Consider the following 27150-nt stretch of genomic DNA (forward strand, 5'->3'; position numbering starts at 1 on the left):
CTTTGGGGGGCCTGCTTCGTGACTGTGGGCTGGCAAACCTCTGAACCCCGCTCTGCCTCGTGCACATGAGAGCTGCCAGTGACCAGAGGGGATAGCTCGTGCCTTTCTCCCCAGCCAATCCTTTCCACTTTAACCTTCCACAGAGAGAAGCTGCAGAGCAGATGATGAAAAGAATAAAGAGGGGTGACGACAGAGAGCAGAGGAGACCTCCTTGCTCCAGCAGCAAGCGTGCCTGCAGACATTTCGGGGTTACATGGGGGGCTGTAGTCCCTGAGCCAAGCTGTGCGTACTCGGTGCTCACATCTCTCCAACAGCCCTTGGTCACCTTCAGGCCGTGAGGCACCCGGCTGGGATCAGACTGAACAAGCCCTGGTGGGACTGGTCTCAGAGCCTGGTGCCAAGGCCATCACTATGCAGCTGCCTTGTGCCGAGAGCCAGGGAACAAACAACCCAGGGGGAAGTGGCTGACCGCCAGGATGGCGGAGCAGAGTCCAGTTCAAGCCCATTTATATAATGGGCTGAAGAAGTGAGGTTCTTACCCACGAAAGCTTATGCTCCAATACTTCTGTTAGTCTTAAAGGTGCCACAGGACCCTCTGTTGCTTTTCACAGATTCAGACTAACACGGCTACCCCTCTGATATATAATGTTTGTTTACCTAGCTTAAGGCACAGGCACAAGAGAGAAAAGGTTGCAACGCCACTTGGTGACCAAACACAGCCATTGACAAGTCCCCTTTCAGTCGCTGTCACGACCGCGGCTTCGGCAGGGCAGGAAGGCTGGTTCCCAGGGCTCTCCCTGCGGGCTGACATGCGGCTCACTCATCCCTGGACAGAGCGTTTTTTAAATCTGACTCTCGGTTTATTTTGCCTCGCTCGGCCCCTTTTTAATACTGCAGAATTAGACAGCATGCTGAGGAGCCAAACCCGGAGAGGGAAGCCAGGATCACGACCCTATTCTACAGCTGGGGAACTCCGTACAGAGACATACCCATGCCCATCCCGCAGGCTGACCCCTGCAGATGGACCCTACTGTGCGGAGCCTCAGAGAGCCCCGTGACGCAGCTAGGATTTGGACAGTGGGGTTCCTAGCTCCCAGGCCACTGCTCTAACTAATGGACAATGCTGCCTCTCCATTGCTTCCATCTGCCTGTGTGTGCAAGTCTCCCAGTTTGTGAATGTCCCCAAAATGCCCAGATCACTGGTGAACAAGACCCGACCTAGCCCGGATCCCCATGGTAACCCCCAGAGGAGCCTTCTCCCGACTTGGCTTGGCCACTTGGCGTTCCCCTTTGTCCCAACCCCCAACCGAGTCAAGTCCAAGCCCAGTGTGAACCAATGAGGGAAGATTTCACAAGACACTGTATCAAATGCTTCACTAAAACCCAAAACACAGTTCGCTGCCCTTAAACCCTATCCGGGGAAGCCCCCGTGTCTGCCTGGAGTGATTTGTTCTGCATCACTCCCCTCCCAATGGCTGGGGGTCCAGCTAGTCTCTAGAGATTTTAACCTCCGCCCAGCACACAAGAGGAAGGGGCTGGGCTCCTACCTTCCTCAATCCAATCCACCTTCCGTTTGACAGCACACAGCATGGCGTCTGCACAGAGCGCGTACAGATCTGCTCCCGTCAGCTGTGCAGGGCACTGATCCAGGACACTGTTGAGACGCACTGAAGGGTCCAGTGTGAACCTGCCAGGAGGGGAAACGCCCAGCAGTTAGAGCCACAGACAGCCGGAGACTGAATCCAGCCAGAGGGCTGTGGGCAGGAGGACTCGGATCCCCAGGTCAGCTCCTCCCTGTGCAGCCTCCCCTGGGCTCTGCACTGGGTTCTCCATAATCACAGGCTCCACCACTTGATTAACCGGCTTGTTCATTTCCCTCCTACAAGAGCAGGGCTGGCCTGCGTCACAAGGGGAGTCTCACTCCCGCAGGGCAGAGTCAAAGGCAATTCAGACCTGTCAATCAGGGAAGACCAGGCGTCTGCAGGTCTGGCTCCTGGCTGCAGACTCCCCCCAGAGGAGAATTTCCATAACTATCTACATCAAAGTGGTCTCAATATCAAAAATTCCTGTGCAAACCCCACACCCCAGAGGTTCAGTCTCCCCTAACAGGAAGGGCTCTGGCAGACGGGGCCGGCCACATGGCCAGACAGGAGATCAGACGACACAGATTTCAGCAATGCACATGTTCGTTTCTCCAACCAGTAAATGCCTGGCCTGAGCAGAAAGAAACAGCAGTGATTGTCCGCAAGCCAGATGGGGAAACTAAACCAGCGGGGTAAAACCCTGCCAGATCACAACGGGACCTCTGGCACCACAACCTCCATAGTGCAGGGCAATGGGGAATCGGTCGCTCAGGCCAGCTCCTCAGCTAGTGTCAAGCGACACTGACTTCAACAAAGCAGCGCATAACTCCCCTGCTGAGGATCTGGCCCCTGGTGTGCAGACGCAGCCCTGTTACAGCTCTCCGCGTCTCTTTGGCAGAGGCCAGGCCTCTTGCAGCCCAGGAGGGGGCTGTGGGTGTGAAGGGCGAGCCCGGAGCTGAAGAGGTGGTGTGAGCTTATCTAGGCCTGGATGGAGCCCAGTACAGCTCTGCTTCTGCCCCCAGCCGCAGGGCTTTCCTGCACAGGTCCCTCCTTCTCTCCTGTATGCTCCAGCTCCAAGCTAGGGGGCAGCCCACAGAGCTCTGGGCACCATGACTGGCACCTCTGAACTGCCTTCAACTCTGCCAGCCATCCCCCCCACACCGCGCTTAGCCACCCAGCTGCGCTGCGCATGCACAGCTAGGTATAGAAGCGGCTTGGTTGGTGCTAGGCAGCTGGGCAAACACTCACTTCCTGGTGATGGCGCTCAGCACTCGCAGCTGAGACTCACGGTCCTCATTCATGCCGACATAGACCAGCTTGTCAAACCTGGCGGTGGAGGGAAAGAGCCAGTCAAGGACAGATCAAGAAAAACCTGCTTCAACAGCCAAGCCACGTGTTCCCAGCGTCAGCCCAACCCCCCCCACCACCACCAGGGCAGTCAGTGGCTCCCTGGCACCCGTGTTACCAGGCTCCACTCGCACGCTGAGCCCGGGGACTGGGGGAACAGAGGTGGCCTCACGTCACCCGATTCTCAGCCTGTCCCACCCCAGTGTAAATCAGAGGAGCATGAGGGCTGCTCTAGTTTATGCTCTGGTTGCAATGGCCCCCACAGGCTGATGGCCAGCCTGGGTAGCCAGAATCCACGTTTCAGCCCCGCCTCGCCCCTCCTCCAGCTTGTGCCCTGCGAGAGGCGCTGAGCGGGAGGCCAGCATAGACCCTTTGCAGGAGCTCTGCGGAGCCCCGTACACCAGGGCTAATGCCCAGGGCTGTTTCTGCTCCCAGCGCGCTGCCAGACTGGAATAAAGAGGCTGGAGGGCCCCATGGTCTCCACTGTGGTAGCCTTCAAAGGCCACGATCAGCACCGGGCTGTGTCGTGCTGGGTCCTGCACACAAACATAGGCAGAGATGGGCCCAGCCCAGAACAGCCTGCAATGTAAAAGGGACGAGCGAACGTACCATACCACAGGGGGGAAAGGGGCTGAGGTGGGCACAGTGATAAGGTAACATGGTGACGCAGGCTGCACTGGGCACAACCTGATCCCTTTGAAGCCCCCTCCCCCGACAGCCACTGGCTGAGGCATCGCCCAGGGAACGGCTCCCCCGAGAGGCACTCGCCCCGAGGGCCCAGAGGCTGAGGCATCCCCCAGGGAAGGGCTCCCCCGACAGCCACTCACCCCGTGGGCCCAGAGGCCGAGGCATCGCCCTGGGAACAGCTCCCCCGAGAGCCACTCGCCCCGTGGGCCCAGAGGCCGAGGCATCGCCCTGGGAACGGCTCCCCCGACAGCCACTCGCCCCGTGGGCCCAGAGGCCGAGGCATCGCCCTGGGAACGGCTCCCCCGAGAGGCACTCGCCCCGTGGGCCCAGAGGCCGAGGCATCGCCCAGGGAACGGCTCCCCTGACAGCCACTCGCCCCGTGGACCCAGAGGCCAAGGTATCGCCCAGGGAACGGCTCCCCCAGCAGCCACTCGCCCAGTGGGCCCAGAGGCCGAGGCACTGCCCGAGGAGCATCTCCCCACATATGGACAGGAAAGTAGCCATGTGTGCAAGCAAGCCCAGGGCAGCGAGCAGGTACCTGCCAGGCCGGAGCAGTGCTGGGTCCAGGAGGTCAGGTCTGTTGGTGGCGCCAATCACAAATACGTCTCTGGTGGAATGAAGTCCATCAAGCTCTGCTAGCAGCTGGGAGACAACTCTGCCAAGGGCAAGAGAGGAACGACAAAGGGACGGACACTCTGGAGTTACTGCTAAACCCACCTCAAGCTGTGAACAAACCCACTCCCCAGACAATTAGCTGTATTGTTATCACCGGAGCACCCACAAGCCCCAGCTCAGACCAACCCCATTGTACCGGGCACGGTGGAGACACACCGTAAGGGACAGTCACTGCCCCAAGAAGCTCATAAGCTAAACAGACAAGACCAAGAGCTAGAGTTAGTGTGTGGAGCATCTTGGCTCACCCAGCAGGTCACCATCCGAAGAAGTGAGGTTTTTACTCACGAAAGCTTATGCCCAAATAAATCTGTTAGTCTTTAAGGTGCCACCAGACTCCTTGTTGTTTTTGTAGATACAGACTAACACGGCTACCCCCTGATACTTAGCAGAGCTGGTCACAGGACCCAAGTCTTTTGACTTCCCGTCCAGTCCCCAAGACCATGCCACCCACAGCACGCCTGCACACCCACCCCTGAAATGCACCCCCCGCACGCACACACACACACACACACACACACACACACACACACCCCTTGAGACCCATAGGCCTCTCTAACAGGGCACCACATGGCCACAGGCCAGGAACTCTGCCCTGGGGCAAGAACACAAATGGCCTTGTGGTTAAGGCAAGTTCCCAGCTCTGCCAGACTCTCTGTGTGATCTCAGGCAAGCCCCTTAATCTCGCTGAGCCTCCGTTCCCAATGCTGCCCTGCCCTCTGGCACGTGGGGAGGATACACGCGCCCATGCTCCGGTGACAGGGACCATATATAGACAGACAGACACACACATCTGTGGATCATGTTCCCTACAGAGACTTTTGCTAATCATAGCTCAGACCTGGAAAAAAGTGAACGTTGTGCCAATATTTAAAAAGGGGAAACACGATGACCTGGGTAATTATAGTCCTGTCAGTCTGACATCGATCCTGGCCAAGACAGTGGAGCGGCTGATACGGGATTCAATTAATAAAGAATTAAAGCAGGGTAAGATAATTCATGCCAATCAACACGGCTTTATGGAAAATAGATCCTGTCAAACTAACTTGAAATCTGTTTTTGATGAGATTATAAGTTTGATAACAATAATAATGTAGATGTAATATACTTAGACTTCTGTAAGAGGTTTCACTTGGTACCATAGGACATTTTGATTAACAAGCTAGAATGATATAAAATTACCATGGCACACATTAAATGGATTAAAAACTGGCTAACTGATAGGTCTCACAATGCAATTGTAAATAGGGAATCATTATCGAATGGGTCTGTTTCCAGTGGGGTCCTGCAGGGATCTGTTCTTGGCCCTAGGCTATTTAACATTTTTATCAATGACCTGGAAGAAAACATAAAATCATCCTGATAAAGTTTGCAGACATAGAAATTGGGGGAGTGGTAAATAATGAAGAGGACAGATCACTGATACAAAGCGATCTGGATCACTCGGTAAACTGGGAGCAAGCGAACAATATACGTTTTAAATTGGCTAAAGGTAAACGTGTACATCTGGGAACAAAGAAGGCAGGCCACACTTACAGGATGGGAAACTCTATCCTGGGAAGCAGTGACTGGAAAAGATTTGGGGGTTGTGGTGGATAATCAGCTGAACACATTGTGACACGGTGACCAAAAGAGCTAATGTGATCCCTGTATGTATAAACAGGGGAAACTCAAGTAGGAGCAGAGAGGTTATTTTATCTCTGCATTGGGCATTGGTGTGACTGCTACTGGAATCCTCTATCCAGGTCTGCTGTCCAAAATTCAAGAAAGATGTTGGTAAATTGGAGAGAGGTCAGAGAAGAGAGACAAGAATGATTAAAGGATTAGAAAACCTGCCTTGTAGTGATAGACACCAGGAGCTCAATCTATTTAGTTTAACAAAGGGAAAGTTAAAGGGTGAATTGATCACCGTCTATAAGTATTTGTCGAACAAATATGTAATAATGGGCTCTTCAACCTAGGAGACAAAGGTAGAACATGATCCAGTGGCTGAAAGTTGAAGCTGGACAAATCCAGACTGGAAATAAGGCATACATTTAACAGAGTAACAGTGAGAGTAATTAACCATTGGAACAACTTACCCAGGGCCGTGGTGGATTCTCCATCACTGACAATTTTTAAACCAAGACTGGACGTGTTTCTAAAAGCTCTGCACCAGGAATTACTCTGGGGCGGGTCTCTGGCCTGGGCTATACAAGAGGTCAGACTAGCCGATCACAATGCACCCTTCTGGCCTTGGAAGCTAGGAACCTGCCCCTCAGTGTACTCTTGCGTAACGAGCTCACCTGCAAGGCACTGCTGGCAGTCCGACCCGTGTGCAGACTCTGCACCCCACAGAGGCTCAGGTGGGCGGTGAGTGGCAGACACTGCAGCGTAGGCCTCTGGATACCCTGCTGTGTCTATTCTAGCCAACAGACTCTATTCCTAGGCCCACAAATGCGAGAAGCTACCCTCAAGCCTGTGGATGCCTTGTCAGGCTCAGCCGAGCACAGCCACAACACCTTCATGACGCTTCAAGTCACACCTCCCTGTGCTCAGCTGAGCCTTGCACACATTCACCATGGGAGGCACGTGCTTCCCAAAAATCCCACCTACAGGCCTCTGGGCTGTAGGAACTCGCAGTCAGGCCTGTGCTTGCCCTGCTGTGAGATTCTGCTGACAAGTGAAAGGTGTGCGGTGCTTCACACAGCACTCCCTGCCCTGAGGCACTTCCCAGCCGACAGAGGGAAAGGAACAAGACATGGGTTATGAGCTCAGCAATGAGGGCTCTTCGTGGGCAAGGCTTGTGTCTTCATACACGTTCGCACAGAGCCTGAATGCTGATCCTGACTGAGGCCTCTCCAGTCCTAGCCAAGGGCAAGTAAATAACTAGAGGTGAGGAGGAAATGGCAGAACGGTTTGGAGGGGGACAGAGAAGTCCGTGGAAGACAGGAAGCTATTCCAGGCTGTAAGGGCTTGGAGCTGGCTCTGTCATTTTAATTAGTGTTGGCCTCACTCCCAGCACCAGGAGGGCCTGATCTAAGCCAGAGGCTTACTTAGGACTTACTACAATCAGTAACAGACAATGACAACGCCCCACATGTGGGGCAGTGCAAAAGCAGGTGTCAAGCTCACTGCGGCGAAGGAGAGGACTGGGAGGAGCAGGGAGGCGAAGAGCGAGAGGCTCCCCCCAAGCTGCGTGTGCCCGGCCATCTCACACGCGCCCGGCGCGTATCAAATCACCCAGAATCCTAGCGTAGCTGCCAAAACAGAAGGGCGCAGCAAGCACTCACCTGTCCATAACTCCGCCTGAGTCTCCGCTCCGTCCCCGGTTGGGTGCCAAGGAATCCAGTTCATCAAAGAAGATAATGCAGGGGGCAGCTGCCCGGGCTCTGGCAAACACTGGGAGGAAAGACACACGCAGAGCATGGGCACCCGAGAAAGGCTACACAGAGAGAACTGGCACTGTGGGGAGCCCCCATCCAGCAAGGAGCCCAGAGTGGGAGGAAAAGAGAGTTACCTTTTCCGTAACTGGTGTTCTTCGAGATGTGTTGCTCATGTCCATTCAATGGGGCACCGGAGCCGGTCCCCTACGGATACTGCTGAGGGAGAAACTTCCGGCACTGGTGCATGTGGCGAGCGCACACACACGTAAGCTGGATGGACATGAGCAATCAGTCGAAGAAGAACCATTACACCAGAAAATGGCTGGATCCTGCTTTGCAGACTCACACTCCTCAGCCCAGAGCTCTGCCAGCTCTCCTGGGATGGGACCGAACATGCCCAAAGCTGTTTGGGCAGGGGGCTGCTTGGCAGACAGGAACAGGGCATCTACTCCAGGCACTGGGGTGCACGCAGCAAGTCAGAAAGCACAAAGAGAGGAGGGCGGCTATGCAGGCGGCACCCTGGGACTGCTACCCACCATTACTGTTATTTATTAGGTGTATTACGGTAGCGTCTAGCAGCCCATCATGGACCAGGGCTACACTGCGCTAGGTGCTGTACAAACACAGGACAAAGAGACAGCCCCTGCCCCAAGGCGCTTACAGTCCAAGTATAAGACAGAAGACAAGAGACGGAGACAGACAGGGGCGTGCAAGGAAACAATGAGGCACGATTGTGTAAACAGACCACACAGACACGGCGGGGGGGGGGAGGGGAGCGGTAGCACCCACAGGGAGAGAGACCAATGGGATGGCAGCAGATGGCACGTTAGCACCATGATTTTTTGTTCTTTTCTCTTTTTTTGGTGCGTTTAGTTAGCAGGGGATCAGCTAAACAGAAAGAAACGGGAGGGGGCGAGGGCCGGGGAGGAGGAGCAGTGTGGTGTGAAGCCATGCCCCAGCCCTCCAGCACAGGATGGAGACAGTCAGAGAAATCTCAGCCCTTTTGTCTGGACCATCCAGAGCCCCCTGCTTCGTCTGCTCCTGTCCCCACTGGCTGGAGTCACTAGCTGGCTCCTGGGGGGAAAGGAGGCACCATCTATCTGCTAATGGCCCCCCAGTGGGGGGGGTCTCTACAGCAAAAAGGCTCCTTTCACCACTCCCTCGGCCATCCCCGTTTGTCCGTTTCATCCATCTGTTGGGTCTTATCATAGAGCCAGTCTGAGCCCTGCAGCAGCAACTGGCTTCCCGTGACATGTCTGGACACACCCGGACACTGGGGCCCTGAGCCTTGTCTGCGGCCCCTGGGGACTGCCACAACACAAACCGCAGCGATAACGCAGAGGGGCCTGGGAAGAGCATGGAGCACAGCTGGGTGTGCTTACAGAGGTGTGACAATCAGGGTCCAGACACCCCACGGGGAGAACAGCAGGTCTGAACCCCCCAGAATGAGCAAGTGAAGCAACCGTTCGTATACGACGTGACTGTGTATAAAATATGGCAAGCCAGGTCTTTTTTGAAACCTTGTAATGTTCATAACTTGCTGGTCATTATGAGATATGGAGGCAGATGGTGGTTATGAATCTATGTCTTTAAGTGTATAAAAACTGTGCTCAACACCTGTACTACAATTTCAAATACACCTCACAGCCAGGAGGGGTGCTGTCCCAGAAACGCTGGATCCCCTCTATGATGGGGGTACACCTGGGAACTGTTCAGGAAATACCTTATCTTAGAAAAGGAAATTGAGCGAATATACAAGTGTGAAACTTGCAGTGGCCTTTTTATGTTTATTTTCAGTGTGTCGTGCGTGTTTTTGCTTTCCCTATTTCACCTTCAAATCAGTGGCTTTCCCATTAAATCAACCTTGTTTATTTTTAGCCCACGCAGGTCTCTGGAGCGCAAACAGCATGGAATGTGCGTGCCAAAGTGAGCTGGTAACTGGGGGTAGGTTTCACTCCTTCAGGGGTGACAAACCAGAGGGGGAAAGTCCGAGTGTCTGGTAGTTAAAAACTTGGGGGAGAGGGACTTCGGGAGACGGGACCAGAAGCGTTGTTGGGGTCACCCTGCCAGGAATAACGAGGCTGGTGGGATCCCAGGTGAGACCTTTGTGCTTGTGGGCTGGCTCCTGGTGCCCCCACCATCACAGGGCAGGCGGCGACAGGACCCCTCCTTGGTCGGGGTGAGCCCCAAACATGCAGGAGAGCTCTGCAAGGGATGCTGTGATAATTGGGCCTACAAATTTACCCTATTGTGAGCTCAACTTGAAGTGAGCAAAAATTCACAGAGCCTGATGATAACCTAATAACAGTCAATATTGATGGGAAAAGGTGCCAAAGGAGACAGACAGAACACAAAGTCCTACTGATATAATTCAAGGACTGTGTTCAGATCAAGCCAGGTAAACAAGAGAAGTGTGGGACCAGCAATCGATTGGTGTGTTGGAAGTCTCTGGACACAAGCCAAAATTGGTGTGTTGGAAGTGAGACCCGATAAGTGGACAAAATGATGTGGGAGGGCTACTCCCTTTGGGAGGCCTTAAAAAGACTTGCGGGTGAAAATTAGCAGAGGTGAAGCAAACTCAACAAGTGCTGATGGAAAAAAAGCAGCACCTGTCTGCCAGCAGCTGCTCCAGAGAGCTTCACCATCATGATTGCCATCCCAGCCTGTCTCCTGGGACTCCAGGATCCACCAGGACGCCATGGTACCTCCTTCATCCTAATCCTGAGAGATGTCCTGATCAGACCAGGCTAGAGAGAGGGCGCCAGATGACATCACCATCTCCACCGGCTCTGACTAGATCTCAAACACCCCCTGGGATGTGAGACGGTCAACTCCCCTCCCTCCCCCGTGTGTTCTTTTCCTTCCCCACCTTATTCCTTCTCTTTCCGATCTCTCTCCTTTGCCTTCTGCCTAAGGAGCGTCTGGCTTAGTTGGCCAAGACTGCATATTCTGCAACACTTCAGCAAGCCCGTGAACAGAAAGAGGCAGCTAAAAGCAATGCCCTAAACAGCGCAACGCTGATCAGACCAGGTGCTGGGCCTGAGTTTTTCCAGCAGCGAGGATGCAAGGAAGAGTTAGCAACAGAGACAAGCTGCATTTTCTATATTTGCTGCTCTTTTCCCTCCCTTCTTGGGTGTGTGTCTTGTTTTTCCTTTTCGGAAACGGGATCAGACTTTAACCATTACAGCACCAGTGCATCTCAGCGAACTGGTTCTGTTTTCCCCGAGGAGGACAGTGAGACGGCCAAACAAGGGAGACAGTCTCTCTCCAGCCAAAGGGAAAGGGAACAAGGGACGTCGTTAAAACGAGAGCCTGACTTAATATGTGACATTTCAAATGCTTGAACGTTTTCCTGTCTTTTGTGTCTCTTTACTAGATGGTCATAAGGCTGTCTGATGGTGTATTTGCCATGGCTCTAAGCAGGCTGAGGTCTCTTTATGCCAAAGCCCTGACCTTGTTTAGTGCGGTTTAACGCTGGACAGTTTCAGGGTCACGTTAGCACCTTTGACTGGGTCCATTTAGTCCATGTGAATTAATACAGCAGGGACATCAGGCAGCTGGAAGCAGGAGCAGGCACGGAGCCAATGGAGGCACTCAAGGAAGAGATGCGATGACTGCAATGGCAGATTAGAGGAGAGGCAAGGCACAGGGAGGCCCAGACAAGAGCCATTATGGACATCAAGGCTAGAGATGACCAAGGTATGGAGAGCTGGGACAATGGAGAGAGAGCAGACAGGAAGAGAGGCCAGATTGGTCCGCTGTCCCCAGCAGCCTCGCTGTGGGCAGAAGTTTGTTGGATGAGCAATAGGGCCAAATTCTATCCCCTTCCTCCTACACCAAGGAAGCGAAGCAGGCTCCCAGAGCGCACAGCCGTCCTGCCAGCCACGTTCACAGCCACGAGCTGAGCCCGCCACTCACCTTCACGCACATTCCCTTCACTCTGCCCCACGTACATGTTAATGAGCTCCGGCCCTTTCACACTGCAAGGGAGAGAGCAGGGACCCAGTTATACCGGCCCTGGGCAAAGGAGCCCCGGCCACACAGCACAGGACCAGCACCCCACCCCGGGGAAGGCCAACCCCTCCTCACCTGAGGAAAGTCATAGTGCACTCAGTGGCCACAGCTTTGGCAAGCAAGGTCTTTCCTGTCCCAGGAGGCCCGTAGAGCAGAAGGCCAGAGCGGCGCAGCCCCACGGACAGCAGCTCCGGGTGCTCCAGAGGCAGCTGGATGGTGTCCAGGATGTCCTTCTTCGCCTCCTGGAGCCCACCGATATCCTGCCAGGTGACCGCGGGGATCTGCAGCGAGACCGACAGCCCAGTCACCCGCTTCGTCCCCAGACCAGAGCCCGCTTGCTCCAGACCCCAGCTCCAGGTCTCTGGCTGGCAGCTGTGCGAATAGGGCATACTGACACCCCCACTCCATGTGCTCCCTGCCTGGTGTGCATGGTGTACATCCCTGATCTGATTGCACCCCCTTCTCTCACCCCCTCACCGCCCCCAAACTCCAGCCCATCACCTCGGACTCCTCCACAGCTCTCAGCCCCCTCCTACACTGCCTCAAAGGTCACACCACCCTCCGCTCCATGCCCTCCTTCACACGGAGCGCCTCTCCCTGCTGCTCTAGCCTGTCCTCGAAAACCCAGCCTCCCCCACCAGCCCCATGGCTAAACCCTGGCCTGTGCTCACCCTGCTGCCTGGACCAGGTCACCCATTCTTCAGACCCTTTCACTGGCTTCTCTTGCCTTCCACATTGGATTCATGCCCCTGACCCTGCTTCGCCCCCCGACTCCCTCTTTCATTCCACCCAGACTCCCTCCTCCCAGAGCTGTGCCTTGCCCCCACTTCCCAGGTGGCCACTTCCACCTGGAACTCCCGCCCTCTCCCTGCTCAAATCCCAGCTGAAAAGGAGGAAATGACGGCTGTGTACGAGCTGCTACTTGAGACGCCCGCTCCCCGGGGCGCTGGGTGTCTGAATGGCAAAGCTCCCAGAGCCAGGGGCCGTTCTGTGCAGTGCCAAGCACGCTGCCTGCTTTCCAGACACAGCTGGAACAGTAACTGGAGGGAGAGACCTTTGCTGACTGGACCAAAATGTTGCAGGTGCTCAGAGAGCCATCCGCATGACAAACACAGCGATAGTGGGTCACGGACTATTCCCATCATTGTCTGCAGTGTCCTTGTGGCTGCGCTGGTCCCAGGACATTAGAGAGACAAGATGGGGGAAGGAATCTCTTCTATTGGACCAACCTCTGTCAGTGAGAGAAACAAGCTTTGCTCTTGTTCTGGTCTGGGAAACTAACTCGGAGCGTCACTGCTAAATTCAAGGTGGATCTGATTGTTTAGAATAAGCGGTTAACACAAATTTCAAGAGACCATTCAAGGTGAAGTGGCCTGTTAACACTCCTCCAGTCATTGGCCAGAAGTAGTGGGTTACAGATCCTTGTAATAAGCTGTAAGTCAGGGGTGGGCAAACTTTTTGGCCTGAGGGCCACATCGGGTTTCTGAAATTGTATGGAGGGACTGTTAGGGGAGGCAGTGCCTCCCCAAACAGCCACGCATGGCCCGTCCCCAGCCCCCGCCCCCATCCAACCCCCCCCTGGTTCTCGCCCCCTGATGGCCCCCCCAGGACTCCTGCCCCATCCAACCCCCCCGGGACCCCTGCCCCCCCCCCCCCCCCCCTCCCCCCCCCCCCCCCCCCCCCCCCCCCCCCCCCCCCCCCCCCCTTCCTGGCTTCACTCCGGGACCCCTGCCCCTATCCAGCCCCCCTGCCCTCTGTCCCCTGACCGCCCCCAGAACTTCCACCCCTGACCGCCCCCCACCGCCCATCCAACCCCTCCTCTCCTTCCTGATTCTCCCCCTCCCCCGGACCCCTACCGCCATTCAACCCCCGTTCCCCACCCTCTGACTGCCCCGATCCCTATCCACACCCCGCCCTCTGACCACCACTCCGAACTCCCCTGCCCTCTATCCAACCCTCCCTGCCCCCTTACCGCGCTGCCAGGAGCACCGGTGGCTGGCGGCGCTACAGCCGTGCTGCCCGTCTGGAGCCAGCCACTCACCGCGCAGCACAGAGCACCGGGTCAGGCCCAGGCTCGGCAGCTGTGCTGCCCCAGGAGCTCGCTGCCCAGCTGCCCAGAGCATTGCACGAGGCAGTGGGGGAGGGGGAACAGCAGGGGAGGGGCCCGTGGGCCAGATGTGGCCCACAGGCCATAGTTTGCCCACCTCTACCATAAGTCCAGTGTCTCTACTCAATCCATGGTTTTTAGTGTCTAAGCTCTCAGGCCCCTCTTCGGAGGCGTTGTGCAGGTTTCCTTCTAGGATGAGGACTGAGAGGTCGGGTATAGAGAGACCCCTCTGTGAAAAGTGTTCACCCACCGGGGATAGGGTGTTTTTGTCATTTTCCTGCGTGAGTTCATTCGAGAGCGGACACTCCGGGCAGTCATGGAGTGGAAATCCCAGCCTGGCACCCAGCCTGCTGGTCTCTGAGTGGGGAGTGCAGTGCAGGAGAGACCCCCGCGTGGGTGTTGCTAATCAGGGCTCCGCGAGTGAACACCAGGCGCCTATCTACTGCAGCGTGGCTTTATGTCCCAAGGGATGGGGTGAGGGCCATTCAAACTGACCTGGCAAGCTGCAGATACCAGAGCCTTGTATCTTTCCCCCCGCTCAGTGGTTCATACCTTTGGGGCTCCAACTGCCTGCGAATGAGTCTCATGCAGTTGATCCAATGCAACGTTCAAATCCTCTGCAAGAACAGGGAACCCAGCAGCACAAAAATCTCTCTCCTCATCCTCACTCAGCCCCCCTGGGAAACTGGCCACAGAGAAGGGGAAAAGTCTACGTCTGTTCTCTTCACACGCTCAATTCACCACAAACAGCACCTCTCTCCCTGCCGTCCCCACGACCCCAGCCCCTTCCTGCTAGTCCCTGCACGGTCCCCACTGCCCCAGACCTGGCACTGTCTCAGCCTCGCTCCTGCTAGTCACTGCATCTCCCTCACTGCGCTGTCTCAACCATGGCCACAATCACTGCACCAGCACTGTCACTGCACATAGTCACTGCACCTCCCTCGCTGCACGTTGTCCCCCCCCACCACATAGTCTTTGCCATGTCTCGATCACAGCCACATTCACTGCATGTGCTCCCACCTCCCATAGGAAAGAGGATGCAATACGGTATCTTTCCACCAGCGGAAATGGAGTTTTTCATTCCCAATGATTAATGTTCTGGATACAAGCAGGCACGCTGCAAGTTCACGGATGATCACTCACAGGCCCATCTATTTACCTTGAGGTTAAGATCCTGGTGCAAGCTGCCCGGCCACCTTGGGCCAGCAAAGCGCAGAAATCTCCCAGCACAAACCCCTGTGAACATAGAAACAAAACCCGTGTCCAATGGTGAAGAGCCTCCGTGCCACTGTGCACACTGGAACCAAGGTCAGCCTCCTTCTCCGACAGGGAGGCTGGAGGTACCTGCGCAGATGTGTGCGCGCACCTGGGTGCTTAGCCCGGCATAGGTAATCACCCCATTTCCACACCCAACAAGCCAGGCGAGCACACAGCAGTAACCGCAAAGGCAAGTGTGGGTGCAGAATTCTGCACGCCGGTCTACAAACACCCACTCTGAAAGTTCGCCCCAGTGAGATTCAATGCAAAAAAACCTAAATGACTGCAACATTGAAGTTGCCCGGTTAAAAACCACTAACATTAACGCCAGGCCAAGGACAGTCAGGCTCCAGGAGCAACACAAACCCAGCCATGCTGCACAGCCTGCTCCCGCGATGCAGCCCCCCGACCCACAAGCCAGTGCATGGGGTGGGGCCTGCCTCCTCCCCAACTGTCCTCACCCGTGCGAGCGATTTGCTGCCTGCCGGGGGGACTCTATCGAGGCTCCCTGAGGACCATCACCTATGTCCATTTTCAAGGCTCATGCTGCCGTCATTTCTGCAGCGTGGTGACTGACGGACTAGTCAGAGGAGCTCAGAACAGCCTCTTTGCCTAGTCACGTGCCAGGGCCGCCCTCCCCCTGTGCCACAGGCAGGCTGCACTCACCGCACTTCTCCGCGCTAGTTTGGCCAGGCTCACTTCCTTGCCCAACGGAAGGCTGGCAGTGAGCGTGCTCAGCATGGCCTTCCGCTGCTCTTCCGATGGGGCTTGAACCGTCACCTCGTGGAGGAAAGCTGTCTGCACGTCTGCCAGGACGTCCTGAGGCCGGCATGTGGTGGCAACCACCAGGACAGGGTAACCGCTGAGACACAAACACACCGGAGAAACAAGAGCCGTCAGGCACACAGCAGAGAACCCGCAAACAACAGCCACCATCCCCACACAATGCTCCTCTGCCACGCACGGGTATGTTTGCATGTCAGCACAATCTGCTGCAAGAGGTGCCTCATAGTGCCAGGCAGAGCTGCAGTTCTGAGTACAGCTTGGGAGACTACTTCTACTCCACCTGCCCAGGTCAACCCTCATAGACTCATAGACTTTAAGGTCAGAAGGGACTATTATGATCATCTGGTCTGACCCCCTGCATGCTGCAGGCCACAAAACCGTCCCCACCCTTCCTTGACTCTGCTGATGAAGTCCCCAAATCCTGGGTCTTAGTGACTTCAATTGGCAGAGAACCCTCCTGCTAGAGATCCCTGCCCCATGCTGCGGAGGAAGGCGAAAAACCTCCAGGGCCTCAGCCAATCTACCCTGTAGGAAAATTCCTTCCCGACCCCAAATATGGCGATCAGTAAGACCCCGAGCATGTAGGCAAGAGTCTCCAGCCTGACCCTTGTTAGCCATTATACTGTTTACCTACCATTGCTTGGTATTCCTCAGCTAATATGTTTTACCATTAAACCATTCCCTCCATAAACTTGTCTAACTTAGTCTTAAAACCAGACAGGTCCCTCGCTCCCACCGTTTCCCTCGGAAGGCCATTCCAATATTTCACCCCTCTGACGGTCAGAAACCTTCGTCTAATTTCAAGCCTAAACTTCCCCACGGCCAGTTTATATCTATTCGTTCTCGTATCCACATTAGTACTAAGCTGGAATAATTCCTCTCCCTCCCTTGTATTTATCCCTCTGATATATTTAAAGAGAGCAATCATATCCCCCCTCAGCCTTCGTTTTGTCAGACTAAACAACCCAAGCTCCTCCAGTCTCCTTTCATACGACAGGTTTTCCATTCCTCTGATCATCCTAGTGGCCCTTCTCTGCACCCGTTCCAATTTAAGTTCATCTTTTTTAAACATGGGAGACCAGAACTGCACACAGTACTCCAAATGAGGTCTCACCAGCGCCTTATACAACGGAAGCAGGACCTCCTTATCCCTACTAGATATACCTCGCCTAATGCATCCCAAGACCGCATTGGCTTTTTTCACCGCCACGTCACATTGTCGACTCAATCATTCTGCAGTCTACAAGAACCCCTAGGTCCTTCTCCTCTTCCGTTACTTCTAACCAATGCGTCCCCAGTTTGTAGCTAAAATTGTTGTTAGTCATCCCCAAATGCATCACCTTACACTTTTCACTATTAAATTTCATCCTATTTCTGATACTCCAATTCACAAGCTCATTCAAGTCTCCCTGCAGAATATCCCTATCCTCTTCCGAATTGGCAACGCCTCCCACCTTCGTATCATCCGCAAACTTTATCAGTCCTCTCCTGCAATCGGTTCCGAGGTCAGTTATAAACCCCACACCACTCTGCCCCCAGGCGCCTGCAAGGTCCCCCCACAAGCTACAGGGACCCCCACCAGTGACATCACATCTTCCCTCCTCGCCCTCTGTCCTTGTGCCATGCCCCACAGCTCCTGTTATCTTCCGTCAATCTCACAAGTGTCCCATTGCTCCAGCTTTCCATCATACCCTGCAGCTCTGGCTTTGCCTCACCCCAGATACACTACATCTGCTTTAATGTCTCATCGGCGCCAACCCAGGGAACTAAAACAAGATCCTCTCGGCCCCAGAGGCCAAATCTTCTAATTCCCCACACGTCAGGGCTGCTCCGCTGGCAAACCCTGGAGGCTTTTTGAAATAAACTGAGCAAGCCTGGGAAATTACCCCAAAGCCCAGTGGGATGTTCTGGAAGCTAGTGCCTAGACATTGCAGAGGTTGTTGCCCAGGGATTCCCGAGGCAGAGAGGGGAAGGGCCTCGGGTGCAAGCTAGCAGTGTCCAGGGTGGGTCCCTACCTAGATCCCGCATCTCTGTCCAGGAGGAGGTGCCTTAGTGTAGCAGTGACTCTGGAGTCCTCTCCCAGCCCGTCCCGGTCTCGTCCCAGCAGCTCGATGTCCTTCAGCAGGAGCACACACGGCCGGAAGAGCTCAGCCTGTGCAAATGCAGATTGCAGCTTCATCTCCGTAGCTCCACTAGTGTCTCCACACAAACTAACGCAGTCCACCTGCAGGAAACCAACCGAGAACACAGAGATTGTAGGGGCTGCTCTGCTGAGGCGAGGGGGCAGACCCTGCAGAGAGGACCAAAGGAGCAAACATGAGTTCTCCATAAGAAATTCACAGCGAGGAGCTGAGAGAGCTGGATGCTGGCAGGGTAAGCCCAGGGCCAGCACCAGAGAGAAGAGGCAGCGCCTGGGACACAGAACGGCCACTGAGGCCAAGGCAGAAGGTGTGCGAAGGGGGTGCAGTCAAATCACAGATGGGAGAGCTGTGGGGGAGGCCCAGGAGGGTGGAGGAACGTGGCAGCTGGGAGAGGCAGTACGAAGAGCAGAGGGAAAGGTATCTGGAGCCATTTGGCCAACACACCCACAACAGGTCTGGGGAAAGGAGAAGGAGCAGGCAGAAAAGACGAGAGGTGGACAGAGGCCCAGCCACTGACCAAACAGCAAACACTGAAAGGAGCCACCAGGAAGGGAGAGGAAACCAGTGACCTCGGTGGGTGACTCTGTAAGGTCTGAGGCCTTTTTCTGCAGCAAGCAGCAGCAGCATCCTCACCTTCCATCTAAACTGCATCAAAACAATGTACTATTGGGCTGTTACAAAGGCTCCTGTCTTAATAGCCCCACCACCAGAGAAAGAACCAGGTGTTAAGATGGTTAAAGAAAACTTAGTTTGACAGCGTTCTGTCTGACTAGGAATCACTGATCAACCGCTGTGATTGTGAAATCTCTACTTCTATTGTTTGGCCTTTACAGTCCCCACTTCTCTATGGTTTATCTGTAGGGTCTGTCTTGTTCTTTCATTGGTTCTGGCTGTTGCGTAACTAAATTTTTACAATATTTAAATCAACTAAGATGGTGGGATGGGATTGGTTAAAGAATTGTTTTGTAATAGGCTAGGATTGGGGGGACATACTGGTTTGTAGGACTTCAGTTTACAATGACTGGTGAAGGTAGAGCTAAGCAGGACCCAACTTTCACTCACTGTATAAACTGGGGTCCAAAAGGAACTCCAGGACACAGCTCCAAGATCAGAGCTGCCAGACCTCAACACGCTGCCAACCACACTGCGACCTGATCCTGACTGGCCACCAGGAAAGGTTCATCTGCCGTATTGGCAGCGGTGCGCATTGTATGCTTAGCGTGTGTATTCTGTCTGGTAACTGTTAATAAACAGAGGTTAAGGATATTACTGTGTAAGGCTCGTTCACTGGTAAAAGGCCCCGCAAACCCGCCAAAGATTATGCCCTGAGCCCTAAGAACTGGGTAAGACTGGCCCTGAGCCCTAAGACCTAGGAAAGGGTGGGGGTGTCTAAATTAACCAGGTTACGCCCTGAGCCCACGGAAGGGTAAAGGTGGGTGCCCTAGAGTGTGTGGGTAACAACTCCACAGTGGGAAACGCAGCTTGAAGGTGCCAAGAGAAAGGGTCTGCAAGAAGGACCCAGCATGCCCTGAAGAACACTGGAAATTTCCACTAACTCCATTCACATAGGAACAAACGGTGTAAGGGAAGGAAATTCAACAGATCACCTGGGACCTGGGAAAAAGCTGAAGATGGAGGTTGATGCAGGTGATCCTCTCAGATGTCCTTCCCATGCCACGTGTGAGTGAAGCCCAGCTGTTGGTGTTGGGAGCAAGGGGTCCAATTCATGGAGCATCAGAAGAAACTCAGCAGATCAGGCAGTCTCCACTTACAGAGACAGGGCTACACAAGTCTGGGGTCAGAGCTAACAGGCTGCAGTTCTGAGTGCTGGGCAGGCTTCCAGGGAGGCAGGGGGGGGAGGCTTCCATTTAACACAAGTAACCTGGGATGTATTTCCCATTTAAAGAGAAAATGGAGCTGTTCTGCAAGAGAAGAGGCAGACCAGGTGTGGGGGTGGCAGAGAACAGAAATGCACTACAGACCATGGAGGAGAAGTTATTATTGCTAAATTATGGTGATTACGGCCAAGTGGGCGTAACTGAATCCCACTGGAGTGACTCAGAACTGGAGTGTTGGTGTAAAGGGGTGCATATTCTCTCCAGGAGAGAGAAGAGAGGAAAGGGGGGGGGTAACTAAGCCGGTTTTGTACAATGGGGCAGTGTAGGAGGTGCTGGTGAAAACCTGGGTGACGAAGAGAGAGATCAAACCCTCCCTGCACCAGCTGTCTATGAAGGTGGAGTACTCCCGCAGCCTGGGGTTATGAATGTATGTTTGTGTATATCGAAAACTGTACTCAAATTGTGGTACGACTTCAGCATCACCTCACAATAGGGGGGTAAGCAGACAGCAGGACGGGCTACCATACTAAGCAGGGGAGACTGGCTTTGAGCAAGCAGCCATTGTCCATGCCAGGAAAAAACAACGAGGAACCATCAAAACGATGGGAACAGCTTGAAACTGAAAAGAAAACCCCAGTCTTCGAAAACTAAGGAAGGAGGGAGTTTTCCCCATTTTGAGTATCTATTGTGACTGAAGAAAAAAACTGTAACCCCATTTAAAATGGAAGGGATTTGAACTGAAGTTTACCCAGAAGTAGCAGATGGTCTTGAGGCAGAGAGAGAGAGAGATTAATAAAATGTTCAGGCACCTAGAGTTTGGAACAGGAGCTTTTACTAATATAAAATCAAACACAGATTTTGATGGCATACCAAACTCAGCCAAATTAGAATGGAAACTTTGTTGCAATCTCAGTTCCGGAGAGGAAGCAGGGTGAGGGAGATGTGCACACATCCATGGAGTGGGGGGTAGGGCACCAAGGAAACCAACTGCACAGGAAATAGAGAGAAGGGAGAGAACATGGGGTGGAGTTGCTAGGACCAAGTGCAGAGGAGACAGCCTCTGGGGGAGAGGAAGTGGCTCTTTGGTGTTATTTCACTTGCTTATTCATAGCTCAGCGCCTGTGTTGGAGAAAACTCCTGGAATTCTCCACACGGGGTAAGTCCCCCAACCAACTGATCCCCAACATGCAACTCAACTAAAAGAATTACCTTGAACAAGTGGAGATTGAGGCAGCTACATGCAGCTCTGACAGCCGTCAGTTTCCCCCCACCACTGGGTCCCGCCAGTAGAATGCTGCCTGTTCCACGTAGCGCGGTCCCCCTGGAACACAAAGGAACAGAGCGTGTGGGTCCCCGCTCACTCACTGGCATGTTATTACCGCTGCAGTGAGACTCCAGCACCAGAGAGACTCTGCGCCAAATCCCAGCACCTCTGCAAGCAAAGACCCCTCAGAAACCATGGGATCCAAACACCTGCAGCTCTTGCCACAGACAACCAGTGTCCTGAGTAATGCCGCGGAGCGAAAACCAACCCACAACACAAAACAGCCCCCTGCTGAGGAGCCCCTCCTCATAGCAGATGGAACGCCCCAGTACAAGGGCGCTGTATCAGTGTGACCTTACCTGCTGTTCAGATGAGGCCGGAGAGCATCACAGAGCTGCTTCACCACATCAGAGAGCCCGGCGGGAGACAGACTGCTCCAAAACCCATGGCCACCACGGCTTGGGGAAGATGGCACAGCGCTGTTTGTTGAACCCACCTGCAAGGCAGGAAATAACGCTTTCCAACCACACCTCAGAAGGGACGTCTTCTCAAGTCACCCAGCATCTCCTAAAGCAGCGGTTCTCACGCTTCATTGCGCCACGACCCCCTTCTGACAACAAAAATTACTGCCGGACCCCAGGACGGGGGGGCTGAAGCCTGAGCCTGCCGAAGCCCTGCCGCCCCGGGTCGGGGGGCCAAAGCCGAAGTCCAAGGGCTTCAGTCCCAGCTAGGGGGCCTGTACCCTGAGCCCCGTTGCCCTGGGCAGAGGGGCTCGGGCTTCAGCTTCAGTCCTGGGCCACAGCAAGTCTAACGCCAGCCCTGGCAACCCCATTAAAACAGGGTCCCGACCCACTTTGGGGTCCTGACCCACAGTTTGAGAACTGCTTCCCTAAAGCACCTATCTGGGGAGTAGAGCCATGAACCTCTTCCATGGCCATTCAGTGTTCCTACATCATCCTGGCCGTGCGATCTTAGCCTCACACATCTCCTGTACACCCTCCTCGGCCTCCCGCTGACACCTTACCAGGTACAGCGACGTGTTCTGGATGTCAGCCAGGTACCCCACAGACTGCTCTCCTTCCACCACTCCTACAATCTTCTTCACCTTGAAGTACAGCTCCGGCCAGCTACAGGAAGAGAAGCAGCCTGAATCCCACCAGCCAGATGAGCTTTTCCTCACCAGGAGGCGACTGGGGCCTCTAGGCCCCCTGGTTACACACATCATAAACCAGAACAGGAGGGGGCACGACAAGACTGTCCCCCGTCCCCTCCCAGCTGGCAGACAGCGAGAAAGTATCTGTCCATAAGCGTTCTGTATTATTTGAGCGTTTTGCACATTCTGTTGCTTAATAATCCCGCTGTCCACATGGGGATTAGGTCGGTAAAACTACATTGCTGCGGGGTGTGGATATTTCACACCCCTGAGCGACACAGTTATACCGATACAGGTCTGCAGTGTAGACCAGACCTGAGAAACAAGTCTGCTCTGAGAATACGTATCCTTTGCATAAAAATACCCCACCAAAGACTTGTTTTGTTTTGTCCACCTTTAAAAAAAAAGTGTCTTGGCTGGTCTGAAAAGCACTCGACTGCACACACACAAACAATCAACTGTATCTGTAGTCAGCACCACCCCCTCTGCACAGAACTGTGTACGTGCTAAGGCAGTGGAGACTGTGGTAACCCAGGCACTCTCAACAGAGAGCATGATGAACAAGATGATGATGATATCGTCACCAACACTATTACATTTCAATGATATCTGTACACGTTTATTACTGATTTTGTTTTACCTGTGAGATAGTTGTTGTGATGCTTTCAGGTAAAAAAAAAAAAAATCCACTTTTATGTCTTGCAATAATATACAGAGTCACTAAACTAACAGAAACTAATGCAAATATTTCCAAGTGGTCATTTTAACGTTTTGATGATGGCATTGTTTATCCCTGTTTCTATGGCAACGGAACAAACTTGAGCACTTCATATCAGACTTCATCTTAAAGTAGACACAATAAAGCTTTCAAATGAGGTATGATGCGCATATGCATAGAGAGGATACGTTTAGTCAACCAAATTGGTGGTATCTGCCACTCAGCTATATAAATTAAACCCCCCAAAAGACCCTCTTGCACCAGAATAAGACTATCCACACGGGGAAATATACCAGTGTAACTCCAGAGGTTTAAATTCACACCTTAGTTTATACCATTATAATATTCCCATTTAGACAAGCCCAAACATCTACTTCAATCTGCTTTTCTGTCACTGAACAGCTGCAGTGCACTCCTCCCTCTCGCTTCCTCTTTTCCCCACCAGTTGCTCTCAGAGGGCTGCTTTGCTGAATTGATGTGTAACCGCATACCCACCTAAAATCCAACACAAACTTTTAATCCAAAAAAACCCCAACAACAGACCAACTCTGAGTTCCAGGGACAGATCAGAAAAGAATTTATCACCAGGCTTCAACTGAGCCAGAAGGGAAAAGCAGTTCTTTAACAGCTGCCTGAAAAGGCATAGGGAGATCACTGCATACCTAAGAAATTTCTCTGAATTTCCTTCCAAGAACTCAGGATGTCCAGCTGTCGGAATACACAGGATATCACCCGCCTGGACCAACCTGCAACAAAGCAACAGCCATGGTGAACGATCAACTCTCTTAGGCTGTGCAGTCCTCCACATCCTCAGAATATTGAACCAGTGAGAAACAGTAAATCAATCCATCAGCCGCGCTCTCTTTATCTGGGCAGGAGGGGGAAAAGCCATTCAAACCCAGCAAGTGTGTCTCTCTACTCTAAAACATCAGACAGCTGGCTTAAAACACCAGATTTAGCACTCCCAGGTTCCTGAGCGGACACATCTGGACTCCTGCATGGGGAATGCAGCTTTACTCTGTTTGAAGAATTTGGTGTGGAAACAGAGATACTGTTGGTATTTTAAGAAGAGGTTAGATAAACATACATCAGGGATGAGCTAGGTAAATTTAGCAGGGGGCTGGACGAGATGACCTCCCGAGGTCCCTTCCAGCCTGACATTTCTCCGATTCTCTTTTTTTTCTATTCAGCATCATAGGGTTGGTTGCACAGCACCTTACAGACGAAGTGAGAGCTTCTGCCCTCCTGCATTTACAATCTAACGTAGACATCCTAAAAGACATCCTAGGAGGGTATGATGACAAAGTTAGGGATCGGGGGAAGGGGGAGGGAAGTGTTACATGAGAGAGAGCACGAGAGATCATGAGAGCTAGCAAACAGAAGCAGCAAACAGGGAAGTGTTGTAAGGGAATTCTCCAGATGCAAAGAGAGAGACTACCGGGACCTGTAATGGTCAACATATTCATATATGATCTGGAAAAGGGAGTGAATAGTGAGCTGGCAAAATCTGCAGATGATACAAATTACTGAAGATAGTTAAGTCCAAAGCTGGTTGTGAAGAGCTACAAAGGGATCTCACTAAACTGGGTGACTGGGCAACAAAATAGCAGATGAAATTCAATGTTGATAAGTGAAAAGTAATGCACATTGGAAAACATAATCCCCACTATACATACAAAATGATGGGTCTAAGTTAGCGGTTACCACTCAAGAAAGATCTCTTGGAGTCATTGTGGACAGTTCTCTGAAAACATCCACTCAATGTGCAGCAGCAGCCAAAAACACTAGTAATGTTAGACAGCAATAAGGGATAAATAATAAGACAGAAAATATCATAATGCCACTATACAAATCCATGGTACGTCCATAGCTTGAATACTGCATGCAGTGCTAGTCGTCCCATCTCATAAAAGATATATTAGAATTAGAAAAGGTTCAGAGAAGGGCAACAAAACTGATCCAGGGTATAGAACAGGGTCCATATGAGGAGAGATTACAGAGGCTCGGATTGTTCAGTCTTAGAAAAGAGACAACTAAGGGGGGATATGTTAGAGGGTCTATAAAATCATGACTGGGGTGGAGAAAGTGAATAGAGAAGCATTATTTACCCTTTTGCATAACACAAGAACCAGAGGTCATGTGATTATTTTAAACCTGCTGCCTGTTAATTTAAACATAAGGAAGTACTTTTTTATACAATGCACAGTCAAGTTGTGGAACTTGTTGCCATAGGATGCTGTGAAGGCCAAAAGTATAACCAGGTTCAAAAAAGAATTCATGGAGGATAGGTCCATCAATGGCTATTAGTTAAAATGGTCAGGGACATAACCCCATGGTCTGGGTATCCCTAAACCTCTGACTGCCAGAAGCTTGGACTGGACAAGAAGGGAGGAATCACTCTATAATTGCCCTGTTCTAGTCATTCCATCCAAAGCATCTGGCACTGGCCACGGTCAGAAGACAGAATATTGGGTCTGACCCAGCATGGCCGTTCTTATAACAAACAGTTACTCATCAGATTTTTTTTTAATTAAGTTTAATACTGGTTTTACAAACAGTGCCCAGAATGAAGATGTTTGGAAAGGGCCAGCAACAGAAGCTTCTATCGTCAATGGACATGGGGAACAATCGATCACTGTCCTCTGTATAACAACCCGTAGCGTATTTGAAGACTGTTATCAGGTTCCCATTCAGTCTTCTTTTCTCAAGACCAGACATGCCCAGTTTTTCATATCATTTTTGTTGCTCTCCTCTGGATTCTCTGCAGTATATCCGCATCTTTCCTAAAGCGTGGCGCCCAGAACTGGACACAGGACTCCAGCTACGGCCTCACCAGTGCCGAGCAGAGCGGGACAATGACCTCGCATGTGTTACAGACAACACTCCAGCAGAAGGGAGTACCGAGGAATGATTTGAAGGAGGAGATTGAGGAAGCTTAGCACAAGGTTGGGGGATATCCCAGGGGGAGGAAGTAGGGTGGATCGATAGTGGAAAACAGTTCTCAGTACGTGCCCTAGGCTATTTTGCTGAGTTAAGCAGGCACCCCAGTGGGATGTTCCAAATATTCCCAGGTTAGTTTGTGATCATTCTCAGTGAGTATTAATGGGTTTAGTCAACCGTGCAATGGGTACTTTGGAGGTGCATTGCTCATTGTGAACTTAAGAAGCAGTGATGAAGCATGGCATTGAGATGCTCCCTTCTTCCTAGGGCAATTAAAGGGACAAAAATAACGTGTCATCTTTACCAAAAGGCTAACCTGGGAGTTTGGAAGTGCTGGTGGAGAATACTGTCATAGACTCCTCTGGTGCTGTAGGCTGGTGAGGAGACAATCTCTATGTGCAGTTCCTTTGCAAAGGGCGGTATGGATAGCAAGGACCGACTTCCTTGTCTCTCTTCCATACCAGGAGCTTCCCCATACCTCTGCAAAGGAAATAATGGTCCGGTGTAGCCTTAATGGGGCTGTATCGACACTAAGAAGTTATGACCCACTTGTCCTCAACTTCCAGGTGGCAACAACCTACAGAGCAAGCCCTCTTCCCCACAAACCCTGCTGAAAACCTGCTCTACCGTCTCCATTGAAGGGAAGGAAGACAACAGCGGCTCCTCCCCAAGGCAACCAGGGTGGTGCCACTGCAGGGCTCCCGCCAACTCTAGCTGAAGCATCAACTACACCTGGGACTTTAGACACTCTCCATTGTCACTCCCACACCTGCCTTGCCAAGGGCTTCCCCGGCGAACCAGCCGCCAGCTCATTCCTTTCCCACAGAGGTACCTCACCTTCCTCCACCCACCCACCCAGCCTCCCAAACGCTTCTCCATCGACACCATCCCTGGGAGATCGCTGGCCACCCACCCGCCGCAGCCCTGCCGGCCACCTGGCCAGCGCCCCTCCACCCCGCCGCGCCTGCACCCACCCCACACCCGGCTGGCCCCTGGGGATCCCCCAGCCCCTCAGCTCCGCGCTCTGCCAAGCCCTGGAGGGCCGAGGCCCAGCGCGGTACCTGGATGAGCAGGTGGCTCCCGCCCAGCGGGTCGCAGGCCAGGTTGAAGGCCAGCGCGGCCGGGATGACGGCCGAGCCCTCCGGGGGGTCCCGGGGCTCCTGCGGGAAGTCCCAGCGGGGATGCAGGGCCAGCACGGCCGCCAGGTGCGCCCCGCCGGGCCCGGCCTCGCCCTCCCCCTCCCGCCGCAGCCGCACCCGCACCCACTCGCCCTGGAAG

The 27150-nt window shown here is 53.2% G+C and overlaps 1 protein-coding gene across 1 annotated transcript in view; it reads right to left on the bottom strand.

Annotated features, from left to right (window-relative positions):
• Positions 1 to 27150, bottom strand: part of PEX6 (peroxisomal biogenesis factor 6) — a 34560-nt gene that overhangs the window by 1745 nt on the left and 5665 nt on the right. The window contains exons 2-17 of the mRNA XM_034763973.1: positions 26934 to 27143; positions 26189 to 26352; positions 23595 to 23678; positions 22086 to 22188; positions 21421 to 21557; positions 21007 to 21118; positions 17834 to 18042; positions 15699 to 15894; positions 14935 to 15011; positions 14328 to 14460; positions 11744 to 11949; positions 11573 to 11634; positions 7562 to 7670; positions 4156 to 4272; positions 2832 to 2909; positions 1548 to 1687 (exon numbers count right to left, since the gene is read on the bottom strand). Coding sequence (XP_034619864.1) covers positions 1548 to 1687; positions 2832 to 2909; positions 4156 to 4272; positions 7562 to 7670; positions 11573 to 11634; positions 11744 to 11949; positions 14328 to 14460; positions 14935 to 15011; positions 15699 to 15894; positions 17834 to 18042; positions 21007 to 21118; positions 21421 to 21557; positions 22086 to 22188; positions 23595 to 23678; positions 26189 to 26352; positions 26934 to 27143 — 2137 coding nt within the window. The remainder of the gene's footprint in view (positions 1 to 1547; positions 1688 to 2831; positions 2910 to 4155; positions 4273 to 7561; positions 7671 to 11572; positions 11635 to 11743; positions 11950 to 14327; positions 14461 to 14934; positions 15012 to 15698; positions 15895 to 17833; positions 18043 to 21006; positions 21119 to 21420; positions 21558 to 22085; positions 22189 to 23594; positions 23679 to 26188; positions 26353 to 26933; positions 27144 to 27150) is intronic.

This window comes from Trachemys scripta, chromosome 3 (genome assembly GCF_013100865.1).
Source record: "Trachemys scripta elegans isolate TJP31775 chromosome 3, CAS_Tse_1.0, whole genome shotgun sequence".
NCBI classification, from domain to species: Eukaryota; Metazoa; Chordata; order Testudines; family Emydidae; genus Trachemys; species Trachemys scripta.